Source organism: Etheostoma cragini, chromosome 2 (genome assembly GCF_013103735.1).
Source record: "Etheostoma cragini isolate CJK2018 chromosome 2, CSU_Ecrag_1.0, whole genome shotgun sequence".
Classification (NCBI taxonomy): Eukaryota; Metazoa; Chordata; class Actinopteri; order Perciformes; family Percidae; genus Etheostoma; species Etheostoma cragini.
Window position 1 is genome coordinate 22,677,528 of NC_048408.1, and position 15,181 is coordinate 22,692,708.

The 15,181-nt window shown below is 42.0% G+C and overlaps 1 protein-coding gene across 2 annotated transcripts; it reads left to right on the forward strand.

Annotated features, from left to right (window-relative positions):
* Positions 1-118: 118 nt before the first annotated feature.
* On the forward strand, positions 119-14,210 carry epn3b (epsin 3b). Of its 2 annotated transcripts, none has more exons than XM_034895812.1 (12): positions 119-486; positions 4,214-4,441; positions 4,670-4,828; positions 6,313-6,396; positions 6,665-6,980; positions 8,038-8,156; positions 9,522-9,608; positions 11,128-11,251; positions 11,346-11,516; positions 11,633-11,731; positions 12,212-12,499; positions 12,600-14,210. In XM_034895812.1, the coding sequence occupies exons 2-12, from the start codon at positions 4,373-4,375 to the stop codon at positions 12,890-12,892; spliced, it is 1,809 nt and encodes a 602-aa protein (XP_034751703.1). In that variant the 5' UTR covers positions 119-486; positions 4,214-4,372; the 3' UTR covers positions 12,893-14,210. The 2 variants fall into 2 exon arrangements, with proteins under 2 accessions (XP_034751703.1, XP_034751708.1); XM_034895817.1 differs by having other exon boundaries at positions 11,636-11,731.
* The last annotated feature ends 971 nt before the right edge of the window (positions 14,211-15,181 follow it).

A 15,181-nucleotide genomic window follows, 5' to 3' on the forward strand; every position in this document is an offset into this window, starting at 1 on the left:
ATTCATTCAGATATTAACAGTCACATAAGCGGATGATAGTTGGTACCGCCAACTCTGCAAACGGCGCGCCCCCGTCCCTGCCTCTCTCTCTCTCTCTCTCGCCGTTGTGATTGTGTATGCTGTGCGTGCGTGGCCTGCCGGTGTTGTATGCGTGTGTGGATGGGGCTGCCTGAGTGAGAGAGCGAGTGAGTGAGTCGTGTGCTTTGGCTTATCCTTGTCCTATGCGGATTTCACCACTGACTGCCCGAGCGACTCGCATCATCCAGGTTGGGGCCTGGGTTTAGACGCTAACATTCCCATTTAGGAGAAGACTCCCTGTTCGGCTCCTCTCTCACGTTTGACGAATATAAGAGCGGAGGGAGATAATTGTGGTTGCTCTGCTGCTTAGCCGATCCCAGCGGAGGGGATATTATCGGGACGCGGAGAGGAGATAGCGGAGAGGCGAGGATGCTCAGTGGACAAGGCGAGAGATGAGTAATGGGCAAGGTAAGCGGTATTTTAAAATTACCGGGGGATTCATCTTTTGGCTTTTTTGTGCAAATAATTCTCATTTTAATTGAGTGGCCTATACAATCTACAATGTAGCCTATTGAGCTGCCGACCTACATGTAACAGACAACTCCAGTGGCAGCTGGCCTTACAGGAATCTGTGCTACACATGGCAGACTGCACAGGGAATCCACCGCAATAGTGTGTGTGCGTGTGTTTGTGTGTGTGTGTGTGAGAGAGAGAGAGAGAGAGAGAAAGAGAGAGAATGTGTGGGGGTGTCGGTGGGGCGGTTCGGTAATGCATTACGCAGACCCAGCATGGGCGCCCTCCTCCTCTCCATCACCACCTGAAATAGACAGTTTACCTGCTGTCACAGCACGCATGCGCATCCATCAGTGTGGACAACGGGATGACGTAGGTTCTCGGTGTTTGAGCATTTTGGCGCATCAGACCATATCCGTTAATAAACTTTACTCTCGCTTACTCACTTGGTTGTGTAACTTTGTGTGTTCATTTATGTATTGTTGTAGTAGTATATGTAGTATCTGAAGTAAAAGCATATAGTTTGCATTGTGGTATTCAATCGGTATCTAGGCCTAAAGAGACAACTGTCTTTGGAGTTGAGCATCACGACTTCAGTTAATAATTGAATCAGGTGACTCTTCCTTGAGTTGGTCCATCTTGATGTAGTGACTGTGGCTCAGAGTGAATGTTATTACACCCAGATGAGTCATTTGAATAGAGCAGCTCATAGCTGTGAGTCAGAAAATATTCCAGTACAATCACCATGGGGGCTGTCATTCATTCGTTGCATTACTGACAGAGCAGCGCCACAGTTTGTGTCTGGATGACTTCATCACCACTGTCTGTCTCTGGGATGCATGAGACTTTATGAACTGAGCTGTACAATATTTCATACTTCAGGATGGATTTTACTCTTGTACTTCTGCTTAAAGAACACATGTTGGTGTTTGTGGAACTGTGCACATTAATCTTTGAACGCCAATAATTTAACTTAATGTCTTAACTTAAGTAACCTATCGGCATCTTAAATATCTTAAATAAATAATCTTAAAATTATAACTGTATATACATACTGTATACATACATTTTAATGCGGTTTCTGATGGCATTGGCCTGGACATTCTGTTACCAATGATTCTAAAAACTGTAAGTAATGTTTTGTAATAGATAGAGCTTTGCATCTACACAGTACTGATACCGATACCTTGACCTCGATAGCATTTTCTAAACCTTTTCCAATAACAATTGGATGATACGAAAATCAATTACAACATTACACAATCAAAAATAAATCTTTTTATTTATTTTTCATGCCCCTACTACGTGACCCCAGTCTTTGTGCAGAGTTTTTCATGTGTGCAGACAGCCAATCACAACCATAATTAGATATTGGTAAAAGCATACAGCATGCTTATTGGCTCACTGACGGTCATGAGATTTACCCCTTAGGTATTGAAATTCTGTATTGAAAAAAGTTGAATTACACATTCAGAAACAATATGTCATGAGACATATCTAAAACAATTTTTTTCTGAGGGAAAATAATCAATTTTAAAAATGGTTGCCAGAGAATCACAATACATATGACTTTTAGATTTCTTTCCCCCACCCCTAGTAGACAGTGTGGGATTGCTTTTACAGGTATAGATTGCGGTGTGTGGGACGTCGCGGTGTGAGGGTCAGACAAAGGGATGAAAAGAGCAATAGTTTCAAACACCTCATGCAGCAGACAGCACTAGCATTTCATTACCTTTGTGCACGTGTGTGTGCATGTGTATGTGTGTGTGTGTGTGTGTGGGTGTGTGTGTGTGCATGTGTTTGTGTTTGTGTGTGTGTGTGTGTCACAACACAAAGCTAAAGATGATTTTGCAGAAAAGTGATACTGGTTGAAGTTGCTGAGCTTCACTTTCTTCTTTATGCCCTTCATTTTTTCTCTCTCTCTCTCTCTCTCTCTCTGTCTCTCTTTCTCTCTCTCTCTCGCCCATGTACAAACACTCTCAGGCTCGTCCTCAGACTTTTCTGTCCCTGCCCCTGCTGTGTGCATCTCAGTTCCTCTGTGCTTCTGCTGATGTTTGCTTTTCAGCAGGAAGAGGCATCCTATGACATGTTTCAGTGTGACAGTCTCTGCGAACTGTTGTGGAGCAGCAGTGGACAGTGGTGTTAAAATGAAATCAATTAAAAAATAATGCACACAGGCCTTTAAAAAATCAAGAATTAACATAATAACACATATTTAAATTAATAAATATAATAATTATGGTAAGTTGTCATGAGCCAAATGCATGGTCAAGTTAGTGAACGGGCTTTATGGGCTGAAAAAGCCTCCTGTGGGCAGGTGTTTTACAGGTACATTTTAACACAAAATACAGATAATCTGGTATTGATTTATATAACCAAACTGTATGTCAACCCATGTAGAGATGTTTTATTATCTGGTAAAAATTATAACTGGACCCGTGCCAATCGTAGCGTATGTTTTTATTTGTATGCCTAATTGAAAACAATTAAATAAATCATACAGTAATTCATACATAATGTAGGAAATGATCAGCAACACAGAAAGAATGGACTAACAGTATGAAAAAAACTTTCTTGTTAACTTTGTTAGCTGTTAGCTGTTCCCTTAAGCACTGCAAGAAAGAAATCTTAGAAACAGAGCACATCAGCTTTGCATTGGGATCACAAATGTAACTTTGTTTAGTGACCCAATGACTGAGGTTTAGTTGAGTGAGGTCACCCTGTTGCAGCTTTGCTTTAATGAGTAAAGTGTGTTCTGTTAGAGGGAAGGCTTAGCAGGCAGAGGGAAAAGTATCACTGGAACACTTAGTGACAGATTCCCTTGTGTCCTCTCTGAAATATCAATTTGGAAGACAAAAATTAGATGTGTGTGTGTATGTGTGTGTTAGTGTGTGTGTGTGTGGGTGTGTGTCAGGCAGCTGCATGTGTGTGTTGGCCTAAATAAATTAAGCCGTCAAGAAGATTCATCAGACACCTGAGTGCCAGAGCTTTTTTTATGACCTACTTCCTGAGCAGGCACCAATTGTAAGCCGCTCATTCAGTCATCAGTCTTTTGCTCAGGGTTTTCACATTGACATGAATAGCAAAGAAATAAATGAAGTGCAAACTTGACGTGTTGTTTTTTGACCGTGCTAAGGCCCTGTGGATGGCAAAGTCTTTGAAATGTTATAATGTAGCATCTATCCGCTTTGGTAGCATCAGGTCAAAACTCGGCCAAGACTTTGGTTCATCACCAATACCTTCAAAACTATCATAGTCTACCTGCTAAACATCAGCATATTAACATTGTCATTATGAGTCACAGAAAAACAGATGCCCCTAACGGCTCCAGATCTTACCTGAGAATCATCACGTTTTAAAGTTTTTTCTCTTATCAAAGTAATCTGGTGATTGTTGTCTGTACATCCATGGGCACATTGCAAACAAGAACTGCTAATAGATAAATGGTTTGACTTTAATTAATAAAGTAAAAAAAGACAGGGCTCATGCTGAAGCCAACAGCATTACTCCGTGAATCCATGGAAACATACTAATCTTTTACATCCCATAGCATTGAACTGTAGGTTCAGAATGTCCCATCAACAAGGTGGGGATTTGCTCATTAGATCAACCCTACAAGGCTGAGAATTGCAAAAAATACTAGATTTTATTTTTAGGCATGTATTGTGTCTCTTTCTTACAGGGGCGTCCTATAAGTCCTGACAGAGAAGAGGAGCCTTCAATGCCATATACCTCTCCTCTCCTGCTCCAGTCCACTTTCCTCCTCACACCCTTTCTATTTAGTTGTTGAGTGTTTTTTTCCCCACTTTCTATCCCTCCACATCCTCCATCACCTGTCACCATGACAACCTCAGCCCTGCGTCGGCAGGTGAAGAACATTGTGCACAACTATTCAGAAGCAGAAATCAAGGTATTATAATTGAACTGTGTTCTCCTGAAGTGTCATTGTGCAGTAGCTTTCATGTGTCAGACTTTGAGGAAGGGTAAACTCCTTTAAATTGATGTCAAGTCATATCAAAACAAAACCTCTCTCACTTTTTAATCTTATTATACTGTTGATTTGGATGAGAAAGAACATTATATGGATGCAAATATGAGAAGAAATGTACCTCACTGTTCCTCTGATGGTGGCGGGTAGGTTCGCGAGGCCACTTCGAACGACCCTTGGGGCCCATCTTCGTCTCTCATGTCGGAGATCGCTGACTTGACGTTCAATGTGGTGGCATTTGCTGAGGTCATGGGCATGGTGTGGAAACGCCTCAACGACAGCGGCAAGAACTGGAGACACGTCTACAAGGTGAACTCATGAAAGATTTCTGTCAGACTGCTACGTTTAATCACTTCAGCTCTCTGTGTATGTGTCTCTCTTCCTTTCTGCTGGCTTACTTTAGCTTTACTGTTTCTTTAGCTTCCCTCTGACTGCCCACCACAACGTTTTTCCCTTCACCTTTTCCCTCTTTAATATTTGTTTTTTAACGTTCTTCCTACATTTTTGGTTCAGAGAGAAATATATGTTGACAACTATAAGGTGGATTGCCTTGAAATACAGACTAAAGCAGATGTTCAATGTCTCTAGAGGATATATTCTAATCTATGTGCTGATCCTCTGACCTTCCTCTGGCGCCACCAGCATGTCAAAGTTTTCACACTGTCAAATATATCACACTCTGTGGGTTGGCACACAATTTGGTACAGATATCCCTGGGGCCCAGATGCTGTATCTTGCTAATTTTTGTGAACCTCTGACTTTCTCTCATGAAGTTGACTATTTAGTTTCGTGAACAAACAGCACTTTGAAGTATAGTCGCAGAAAATCATCTGATTTCAAAATCAAGACAAGAGATGAGGATCTTTATGTTCGAACAAAATGTTGAACTGAGCCTTGTTGGTTTTTAAAAAGCAGAGTTTTCAGAATGAAACAATTCACTTTTTAGATGTACAGTTAACCATTTTATGTTGTATTCCCTAAACAGCAGATGCTGTATGTGTATGTGTCCAAGACAAATTCCCTTCAGGACACTAAAGTCTAGCTCATTTGATCTCAGTTCTGAATGATGTTCCTATTGTATCGCTAGTGATTGTTAGTGTTAACTATTAACTCGTCGTTATTATATATAAGTACTTTTGGAGCGTGGATAGACCAAGAGCACGGAGACAGCATTCTCTGTGTAACTTGGTCCCTTTTTAATGACACTTCTTGAAGAGTAGAACGCCTCAAGACTCATAACAAAACTTCATTATCTCATCATCATATCCCTCTACCAACCTAATTCTTACTGAATTACAGGCAGGGCACAACATGTTAGGTAGCTCCCTTGTTGACTCTAGGAACAGAATACACTATGAAGCTATTGATGGATTGTGTGTGACTTCTTTCAGTAACCCTGAATAAGGTCATCTGTTAACTAAACATTCACAAAAGAAATCTCATCTTACATTCTTCCCTATCTTCAGTTTAAAAGTTCCCCATTTCAATAGATCTTATCTTACACTATCATGCTAACATGCTAAACTAACACAGTGAACATGGTAAACATTATACCTGCTAAACATTGTCATCCTAGCATTTCTACTGCATCTATCTTAGCATTTAGCTGAAGGAAACCCTCACAGAGCTGCTGGCATGGCTGTAGTGTCTCAGTTGTTTTATGGTATTATTTTCTATATCCATCTCATTGCAAGTATCCATATACATTTGGTGCTGCCTGTATGTATTTTTCTACAATGTGTAGAATAGATTAATTTTGGAGTATCAGTGTGATGATCAGCATTTGATTCCAGGCCCTGACTTTGTTGGATTACCTGCTGAAGACAGGATCAGAGAGAGTGGCTCAACAGTGCCGTGAAAATGCATTCACTATTCAGGTACTGGACTGAAACAAGAGGAGAACCTCAGCAATCTGAACACCTCAGGAACAGAGCTGCTTTATTGTTTATGTGGATCATGTGTTTGATGTCTGTTTGCAATTTCTGATTTAACTGGAATATTGTCACATTCCTGAGGATGAGATTACTGAGGTTTTCCAGCATCATCTTAACCATAATTTGAATTGTACTTTTTTGTTTTTTTTTCAAAGCTCAAGATCATCTTCAAAAGATCATGAAAATGTGTTTTTATTTGTGCGGTGTCCAGACGCTACGCGACTTCCAGTACATGGACCGTGACGGCAGAGACCAGGGGGCCAATGTGAGAGAAAAAGCACGCCAACTAGTGTGTCTCCTCCGGGACGAGGAGCGGCTCCGCCAGGAGCGGAGTCAAGCCCTAAAGACCAAGGAGCGAATGGCTGGGGGAGGCAGCGGAGGGGGTGGGGGCGGTGGTGGGGGTGTGAGTGTGTATGGAGGTATACCTCCTTCTTACCACCCAGGCAGGCGAACAAGCCAGCCTAGCATGGCTGTGCTGTATGGGGAGGAATTCAGCAGATCCAGAGGCTCTCCGTCCTCCTTCAACTGTGAGTATTAAAACTGGTAACAACTGATTTTTTGGCCACTTGGACACAGCGGAAACGAGCTGAGAATACAACATCGACATAAGATGATATAGCAAACTTGTTAGGGTTATATGCTTATTTGCACACTCACAGTACAAATCAACATTATCATTCACTTGGAGTGTTTTTGTCCACCTGATGAATGTAAGTTTAATATGTACTCTCTTTTAGCCATGGTTTTGGTCTCCTCCATCTCCTGAGCGAAATATCAGGCCTTTTACCTGAGGAAGGATCCACTATGTTCACCAGCTGGTTGCTAACTGTCTGAGTTGTGGTGCTAAGTCTCATACACTGCGTAGGAGACTGTTAAAAACCACAAAACATTAAACACTTCCGATAAAGTATAACTCGGACCTTTTGGTGGGTCACTTGTCGCTAGTCTTTCTAGTGTAGCGTCCTCTTTGCTGCATTGTGGTTTGCTAAGCTGTGTTGGTCTCTTTACTGCAATGTGAAGCCAAAGAGCCAAAAACACTCACTGTTGTAGTGGCTGATTTTATAATAAGGCTAGCATTTTTAGGGCTTTTTCACTGAAAAGAGCTGCCTGCTGCAGATGAAAACAACGGCATGAGAGAGGTGAAAATTAATCAAAACCGTAGAGTTTCCAGACAGCTAAACAATGAGCTGAAACTTGATATAAAGCTCTGTAAAGCGGAGGGGAGATGAAGAGTCTGGTGATAATTCTCTGTAGGTTTATCACTACCAGCTTATAGCCGCTTTAAAGTCTAAACTTACTTGGAGCACTGAACAGCTTATTTAATGAGTTGGCAATTGATACATAGATGGAGCAGGAAACATATACACTTCTTTGTATTAAGGCTGATCCCTGATGGAATGCATGTGGTGCTGTAGCTCAGCACTTTGGACAATCCACCATAGATTATCAATACTGCAGCATAGGCCTAAAAATATTGAAATCAGCCCAGCACTTCTGGCGCTCCACATCTCTATGCGTTTGCTCATGCATTCCCCACGTCAATTGCACCATCCCTTAAACTCGTTTCACTTGTTCCCTCTGCAGCCTCGTCATCCTCACCTCGCGCAGCCTCGGACCTGGAGCAGGCTCGGCCACAGACCAGCGGTGAGGAGGAGCTGCAGCTCCAGCTGGCTTTAGCCATGAGCAGAGAGGAGAGTCAGAAGGTAAAACAACAAATGCACACATAATTGTGATAATGTGTAATCTAATCTCCTTTAGCTCTATGACAGTGTGACAGTACCCTTCCTCTAACACAACACACACACACACACACTCTTCCTCTGCATTTGAGCCACACATGTCTCATTGCAAGGGCTAGGGCGAGACACCCAGCTGACAAGACGAGACTAGACACAAGATTGGGTTCACAAGATCAAGAAGATTTTAAAACTATTTAGCAGAAAACATCAAAGAAGAGTCTGCAAAAATAGTCCTTTATTCAATCCAAAGTCACAAAATGAAAACCGAGCACTGAATGGTTTTGCCACATACTCAGATAACGGGCTTCTCTTCTGTAGAACTGTCTGTTACACCGTTGCTAATTCCATATGTCTGGTGGAGAGAGAGTCTCTTCACTCAGAGAACCAAGCGTTTTGGCAGTAGCTGGGAACAAATGTTCTGTTTTTGAATTTGTCAGAGAGAGAGAGGGAGAGAGAGAGAGGGAGAGATAGCGAGAAACTGGGAGAGAGGGAAAGCGGCGGCACTCTCTAACGCTTCCAACGCTGGGTTTTACAGGCAGCTTTTGTCTTCCGCTATCGCTTTTTGAAAAGTAAACTCGGAGTCAACTTTGGAGAACGGGCAGGGGATTTTGTATGCTAATTTCAAGGCTGCTGCTCTGCACCTTTTAACCTTGTCACATTTAATCTTGTATGAGATCCCGTCACACCTCTACTTATTGCCTCTTGATGATTCCAATAATAACAATGATGTTACAAATGTTCTGAACATTCGCCCACCTTCATCCAGCTAGCCCTTCCCTCCCCTGTTACCATAGAGATGGAAGAAGATACACAACTACAGATTGCTTTGAGCCTTAGCCAAAAGGAGTATGAGCAGATACACATACACATACACACACACACACACACACAAACAGAAACACACAAAAACACACTATTTTAGCTGTGGTATACAGTACTCTGTAATGTGTGATATGGCTCTTATAGCTTAACTACAAGGATTTTCTGTGGCCAGCAAATCACTTTACTTTCTAACTTTTTCCTTCCTTAGTCAGCTTACTCCTCTCCAGGACATCTGCTGTATCTCCCACTGGATCTCCAACATACATATAACTTCTACAGATAAAGCAGTCTCTGCATTCTTCCTCTCCATGTGGCTCTTAACCAGCCTCTTGTCTTTGTCAACTAAATTTTTCAACAGCACAAAAAAGCCAACAGAGCTGCATTCGTTTTACTGGGCCAAACAAAGGCTGTTTCATTAACGCCAGCTTGTACATGCCCGCGTGGGTGTGTGTCCATGCTTATGGCCGTGGCGATAATGTTGATGATGTCACAATGCCGCCCCTGCAGGAGCACTCCTGTCGCCAAGGAGACGAGTCACTGTTGCAAAAGGCCCTGGATGAGAGCAGGAGAGAGAGTCAGTCGGGGACGCAGGAGGTGAGTTTTAAAACTGTGTGTGCATGCTTGCTACTTTAGTGTGTTTGCATGGAGAGGTGGGCAGGTGCATTTGTAGGTGTTTTTTTTGGCACGCATTTAGAGAATAAAGTGAAGTTTGTAGTGCTGACTATGGAATAGGGAGAAAACCGAGACAAATAGACATAGATCAGCATAATGGGGAGGTTTGAGAGAGAAACGGTAGACTGAGAGAAAAGAAAGACGTGCCGGCTGAATGACAATAACTTTGTCTTGTCTAACCTTAAACTCAGCATGACATTTCCCTGAAAGCATACGTCTCATATTGTAGCACACCAGCTTCTTTATTCATTGGCCTGTCAACAAGCCAATCAGAGTCACCACCTATCTTATGAAAAAGTCCCCATGACTTGTAAGTGTTCATATTAGGCTGCTTATCATAGGATTAAGGGTACTTTCATGTGCCCTATAGACAAAGCAGTGTGGAAATAAAGACATGGGGGGAAAACAGTAAAGTGAGCTTCCCAATGGTTCTCTGACGGATGTAATTCCTGACATATTCACAAAGTCAGATACATGTCATGCATCATTACTTTGCATCATCACACATTAAAATAGGACATTGATTAATGGCTATCCTTTTATCTGAAGCCTAATGTACAATTTGTAATGGGTGTAGAGAGATTAAGCTCTTAAAGATTTCTAGATATCGGCTGCCTACTCTGCCATGAGATGCTGCCCTGCCAACTGCTGCAGAGTCATCTAAACTCTTTGCACTCTTTTCACTGCATTATGTCTTGTAGTCGCATTGCTAACATACACACATTACCAAACAAAATATAAAGAATATAAATACGGTTTCAACCACATATGATGTCTGGAGTATTGGCTTTCTGATAAATTAAACAGACTCAACAATAATCACCAGTAATTAATTATAAAACTCGTGATAAACTGCTCTGCTGTTCTAAATGGGTTTTCACTACAGTGGCTGTAAAACATTGTGCATATTTATGCTCAAAGGAAACAATATTTCTTTTAAAGTGTGCTCAGATTTTCCTAGGTAAGTGCATAAAGCCAGCACTGCCAGTATGACTTAAGTAGATTATCGCTGTCAAAACTATGTATCCTCCAAAAACAATGCCTTTTTTCAGGAAATCATTTGGATTTTTTAAATGGTTCCTTTAGCTTAAAAAGTGTGACAATTTCCTTAACCTATAAATAAACACTATCTGTTAGGGTATCTGAAACAATTCAATTGTATCAAGAAAAATGTTTTTAATTAAACAGTGATATAGTTTTAACTGACACAGCATGAAGACAACACTCCAACATAGTTTCCTCATTTATAAATTTACACACAGCTACTTCATTTAACTAAGAATCTCTCAGTAGTGTTTTAAAGTAGTTGTGTTTAAATCACACAATTACAGTAACTGTATAAGCATCTGCATACTCTCCTCCCAAAAAAAAACAACATCCAGCAACCCCGACTTGAGAATGTTTGGCACAGATCTAAGAAGGATTTTGTCTCCTTCTGCAGTCAGCTATGCTGGACCTGGTGGACATATTCGGCCCCTCATCTGAGGCGCCACCTCAGCCGGGAGACCCTTGGAACTCTTCCCAACCACCCGGTGACATCACCTCTGACCCCTGGGACTCTGTAGGTGGGTGGCTCAGACATACCCATTCTGTGAGGTTGGGTGTTTTTAACGCTTCACAATGAGTTTTGTGTAGTTGTTTTTTAATCTCTCATTACAGCAGTTCACTCCAGCACTCCTGTGATTGGTAGCCCATGGACGGCCCCTCCCTTATCCTCCAACACGTCCAATCCTTGGGCTCCATGTGCGAACTCACGCACAGCCCCCTGGGAAGCAGCACCTCCCTCCCCCAGCCCTGTCAATCATGACTGGAACAGCCCAACCGATGGAGGTCCCTTTTAAGAACGCCAGCCTCATTAAAAATGCATATACAATGTTATATACAGTGTTTCAAAAGATGTAAGCACTGCACTCTTCCTAAGATTCTAATGTTTTCAATTTGACAAGCAGGTGGTGACGAGACGGATCCGTTTGCTGCACAGGAAGAAGAGAATCCTAAACAGGATGTCCCTCAAGTGTCTTCCCCTCAACCTGCTAGTCCCACAGGTAGTTCAGTACAATGCAGCCAGAAGTACATTGGATTTTACTTTACATTTAGATCTTACCGACGCAATACGTCTCCTGCATTGACAGTGGTTGGAAAGAAAAACAATCTTCTTCCAACATGAGCCCATTGACAGCAGGTAGACTGATAGTACATATAATATATGATGTACAGTAGATGCACAGAACAGTAAGTTCAAAGGTAACCTACTGTGTTTGATCATTTCACATGTAGCATCACATAGTATTGTATTATATGTATTGTATTGTATGCTTTACATGTCTCAGGTAAGGACACAGCAACAGGATCAAATTTTAATGTAATTTGATACAATAGTGCAGGAATTCATTTATTTATTGATATTTGAGTATTGTGCATAAGAAACTTCATGGTAACTTCCTTTAAATGATCATCTATGCATTATATTACATAATATCCCCTCAGTAACTATTTTGCAATCCTTTTTTTTGTTTCTGAAGCAGATGCGGAGCTGTTTGGGGTAATGGCAGACACCGACCCATTTGCAGATTCTAAGCCAGATCCATTTGGGGCTGACACTCCGGTAAAACCCCTGGTAAATGGACGAGAGTCGGCCAGCCCGGAGATGTTTGACCTGTCCCGGCTAGCACCCCCGCTCAGCACCCCAGGTCCACGTATCTGTCAAACCCCAGAAGCCTTCCTAGGAGCTACGGGGGCTTCGCTGGTCAATTTAGACGCTCTCATACCCTCCAACCCATCTAGCAAGATGCACAGCAACCCCTTCCTCTTAGGTAACAAGCTATGATTAAATAGCTAATGTTCTGCACTTACAAAAAACATAATTATGATATTATCAAAAGGTCTCCCACATGTACAATTTTGTCTTCTCAGGTCTGAGTTCTCCGTCTCCCACCAACCCCTTCCACTGCGACCAGCCTCGCCTCACCCTCAACCAAATGAGACCATGCTCTACATCCCCACTGCCCCCACACATGCTCTCCTACAGCCCGTCGCTGCCCCTTCCTCTGCCCCACCAGCCACCCATCCTCCCCTCCTCCTTCACACAACCTCCCGCTGGACTCCTAGACCTTCCCTCCAACCTCCCACGGCCCCTGCTCCCCCTTTCTCCGCGACCACCACAGCGCACTCAGTTGCAGACACACAGCCACAACCCTTTCCTCTGAGACCACTGCATCTTTCCAGCTCTGGTCTGCAGAGGGAGCAGAATGGACTCTATTTGGATTAATCTATGCCGACTACAATAAAACTAGTTTAAATGAGCCTGCGGATCCTGGTCTGATGTCATTGTGCACACTCAAAGTGGATAAAACTTGGACTGGATGTATTTGTGTCTGTCTGAAGACACATCAGCTGCTATAGAACCTGACCTCTTGAAGAAACGCTAACTCACAGAAACACACAGAAACACACACACTCAGGTGCACTTAAAGGTGCATAGACACAAACATGCACACACCACCTAACTAACAGGGTGTGCCTCCACTGTCCCTTCGATGCCTTTTCCCCCTCAACAGTGACAACTCCAAGCACCCTTCCTTTGACCACAGAGCCAGAACTGTTTCTTTAGGAGATCAAGATGTCCTTGTACTTTGATTTTCCACCAAGATTTACCTGGATCCTTACCACTGCTGCTTCACCGACAAAAGCATGAATGCATCCCACCCCCAAGACTTGAAACTATTCTATTCTGCAGAGCACCTGAGTCTAGTTTTTCAAACAAATCCTATTTTTTCTGTCAAATATCTTGAGCTTTTTGGGCACAATTGAATCACCAGAGAAAGCTCAAAAGTTTATTTCTGTTAGATTCAAGACAGCATTCAGCACTGTCAGAACTAATTGACTCAGATATTCCTTCCCACATTTACGTGCTGACATATTTTGCATTGCCCTGTTACCTTGGAAGCTCAACAGCATCTGGTCCTAAGTTACCCATGTTACTTGTCTTAATGGCCCCTAAAGGATCTAGGTGGATTCAAAACTGGACTAAACCAGCCTAAGCCAAACCTCATTGTCTCAATCTGGACCTAAACTGATCACTGATTGTACACTATCGGACCCGCGTGCCTGACTCTACAGCTGACCCACAATGCATTCCCAGCTGGTTTATTTTGGCGCCATAAAGGAGGACCTCAGGGAGACCACTCTGTCCCTCCTCCCGTGAAATTCAACCTTAGTCAATGGAAAAGCATTAGTCTACAGAAAAAAGGAGGTTGGAGGAGTACAAGAAAGAAGAATAGAAATAAGGTGAAACGATAACAAATGATAAAGTGATGTGTTGAGCATTAGCTCCTCCATTATGCTTAACATTCCCTTCTGTGTTTGGAACAAAAGGAGTTGTTTGGTCATCACTGCACTGAACCTGGACTAAATGTGAATCCCTGCCTATAGACAGACACAGGCTTAGTACATATGTATTTAACAGAATGATACCTATAAAGTATTATAAAATATATACCAATAAATGAATGGTGTTTGTGTTATCAGTTTGAAAGTGTTCATATGATTACTTGATGAGTTATTCCTTAAAGGTCCCATATTATGCTCATTTTCAGCGCATACTTTTTGGGTTTCTATATACTGGTACTTACATGCTTTGATGTTCAAAAAACATTATTTTTTTTAATTTATTATTAGTTTTTTCTTACCGTTTGTGTGAATATACCTGTATTTCCCCTCTGTCTGAAACGTTCCGTTTTAGCTCCTGTCTCTTTAAGCCCTCCTCCTCCTGAAAAAGCCCAGTCTGCTCTGATTGGTCAGTGTTTCTGGGTCTTCCTTATCTGCACTCTGCATCAATGCACCATCATTGCAGCCGGGGAATCACTGTAATAGCTCTGTAGCAGCTCTTTCTATGTGGCCACACAAGTTACATAGTCTCACTTTAAGGCCTTGTTAAAAGTTAGACTTGAACATCAGTCCCAGATAAGGCATTAAAGCAGAGATCTTCAACTGGGGGCTCAGGACCCCTAGGGGGTCCTCAGAATCAATGCAGGTGGGCCTCCAGATTATTGTTCATTTTTTCCAACATATTATTAGCAAATACAAATCCCCACTGATGACAGGCTTACTGGCCTATTAATAATGTAGTCACTAAAGCCATTCACATATACAGTTCATCCTAAGGATTCTGTCTGACACATGTAAAGTATGTGTAACATTAAAAGATGATTTATAAAAGAATGCCGACATTGATTATTTTATTAGCTAAGTGTTCTAGCACTAAAAAAAGGCTTTGGACTGCCCTACACGTTTTTGTAAGCTTAGTTTAATATGCAACTATACAATATACAGTATGTAGTAGGGGGTCCCTGCTTTGTCTCTCTTTCAGTTAAGGTGTCCTTGGTTTAAAAAACATTGAAGACACCTGCATTAAAGGATTGTTTATTAGAAAGTATCAGGTATGTATAAAGAAAAGAAAATGATTTAGAATTATTTTATTAACAACGCAGAGACAT

What these genes read in the sequence shown, in the direction of transcription:
- epn3b (XM_034895812.1), top strand. Translation starts at nt 4,373, where the DNA reads ATGACAACCTCAGCCCTGCGTCGGCAGGTGAAGAACATTGTGCACAAC. An exon ending in ATTCAGAAGCAGAAATCAAG is followed by an intron (nt 4,442 to 4,669) that starts GTATTATAATTG and finishes GGTGGCGGGTAG; the next exon opens with GTTCGCGAGGCCACTTCGAA. An exon ending in ACTGGAGACACGTCTACAAG is followed by an intron (nt 4,829 to 6,312) that starts GTGAACTCATGA and finishes ATTTGATTCCAG; the next exon opens with GCCCTGACTTTGTTGGATTA.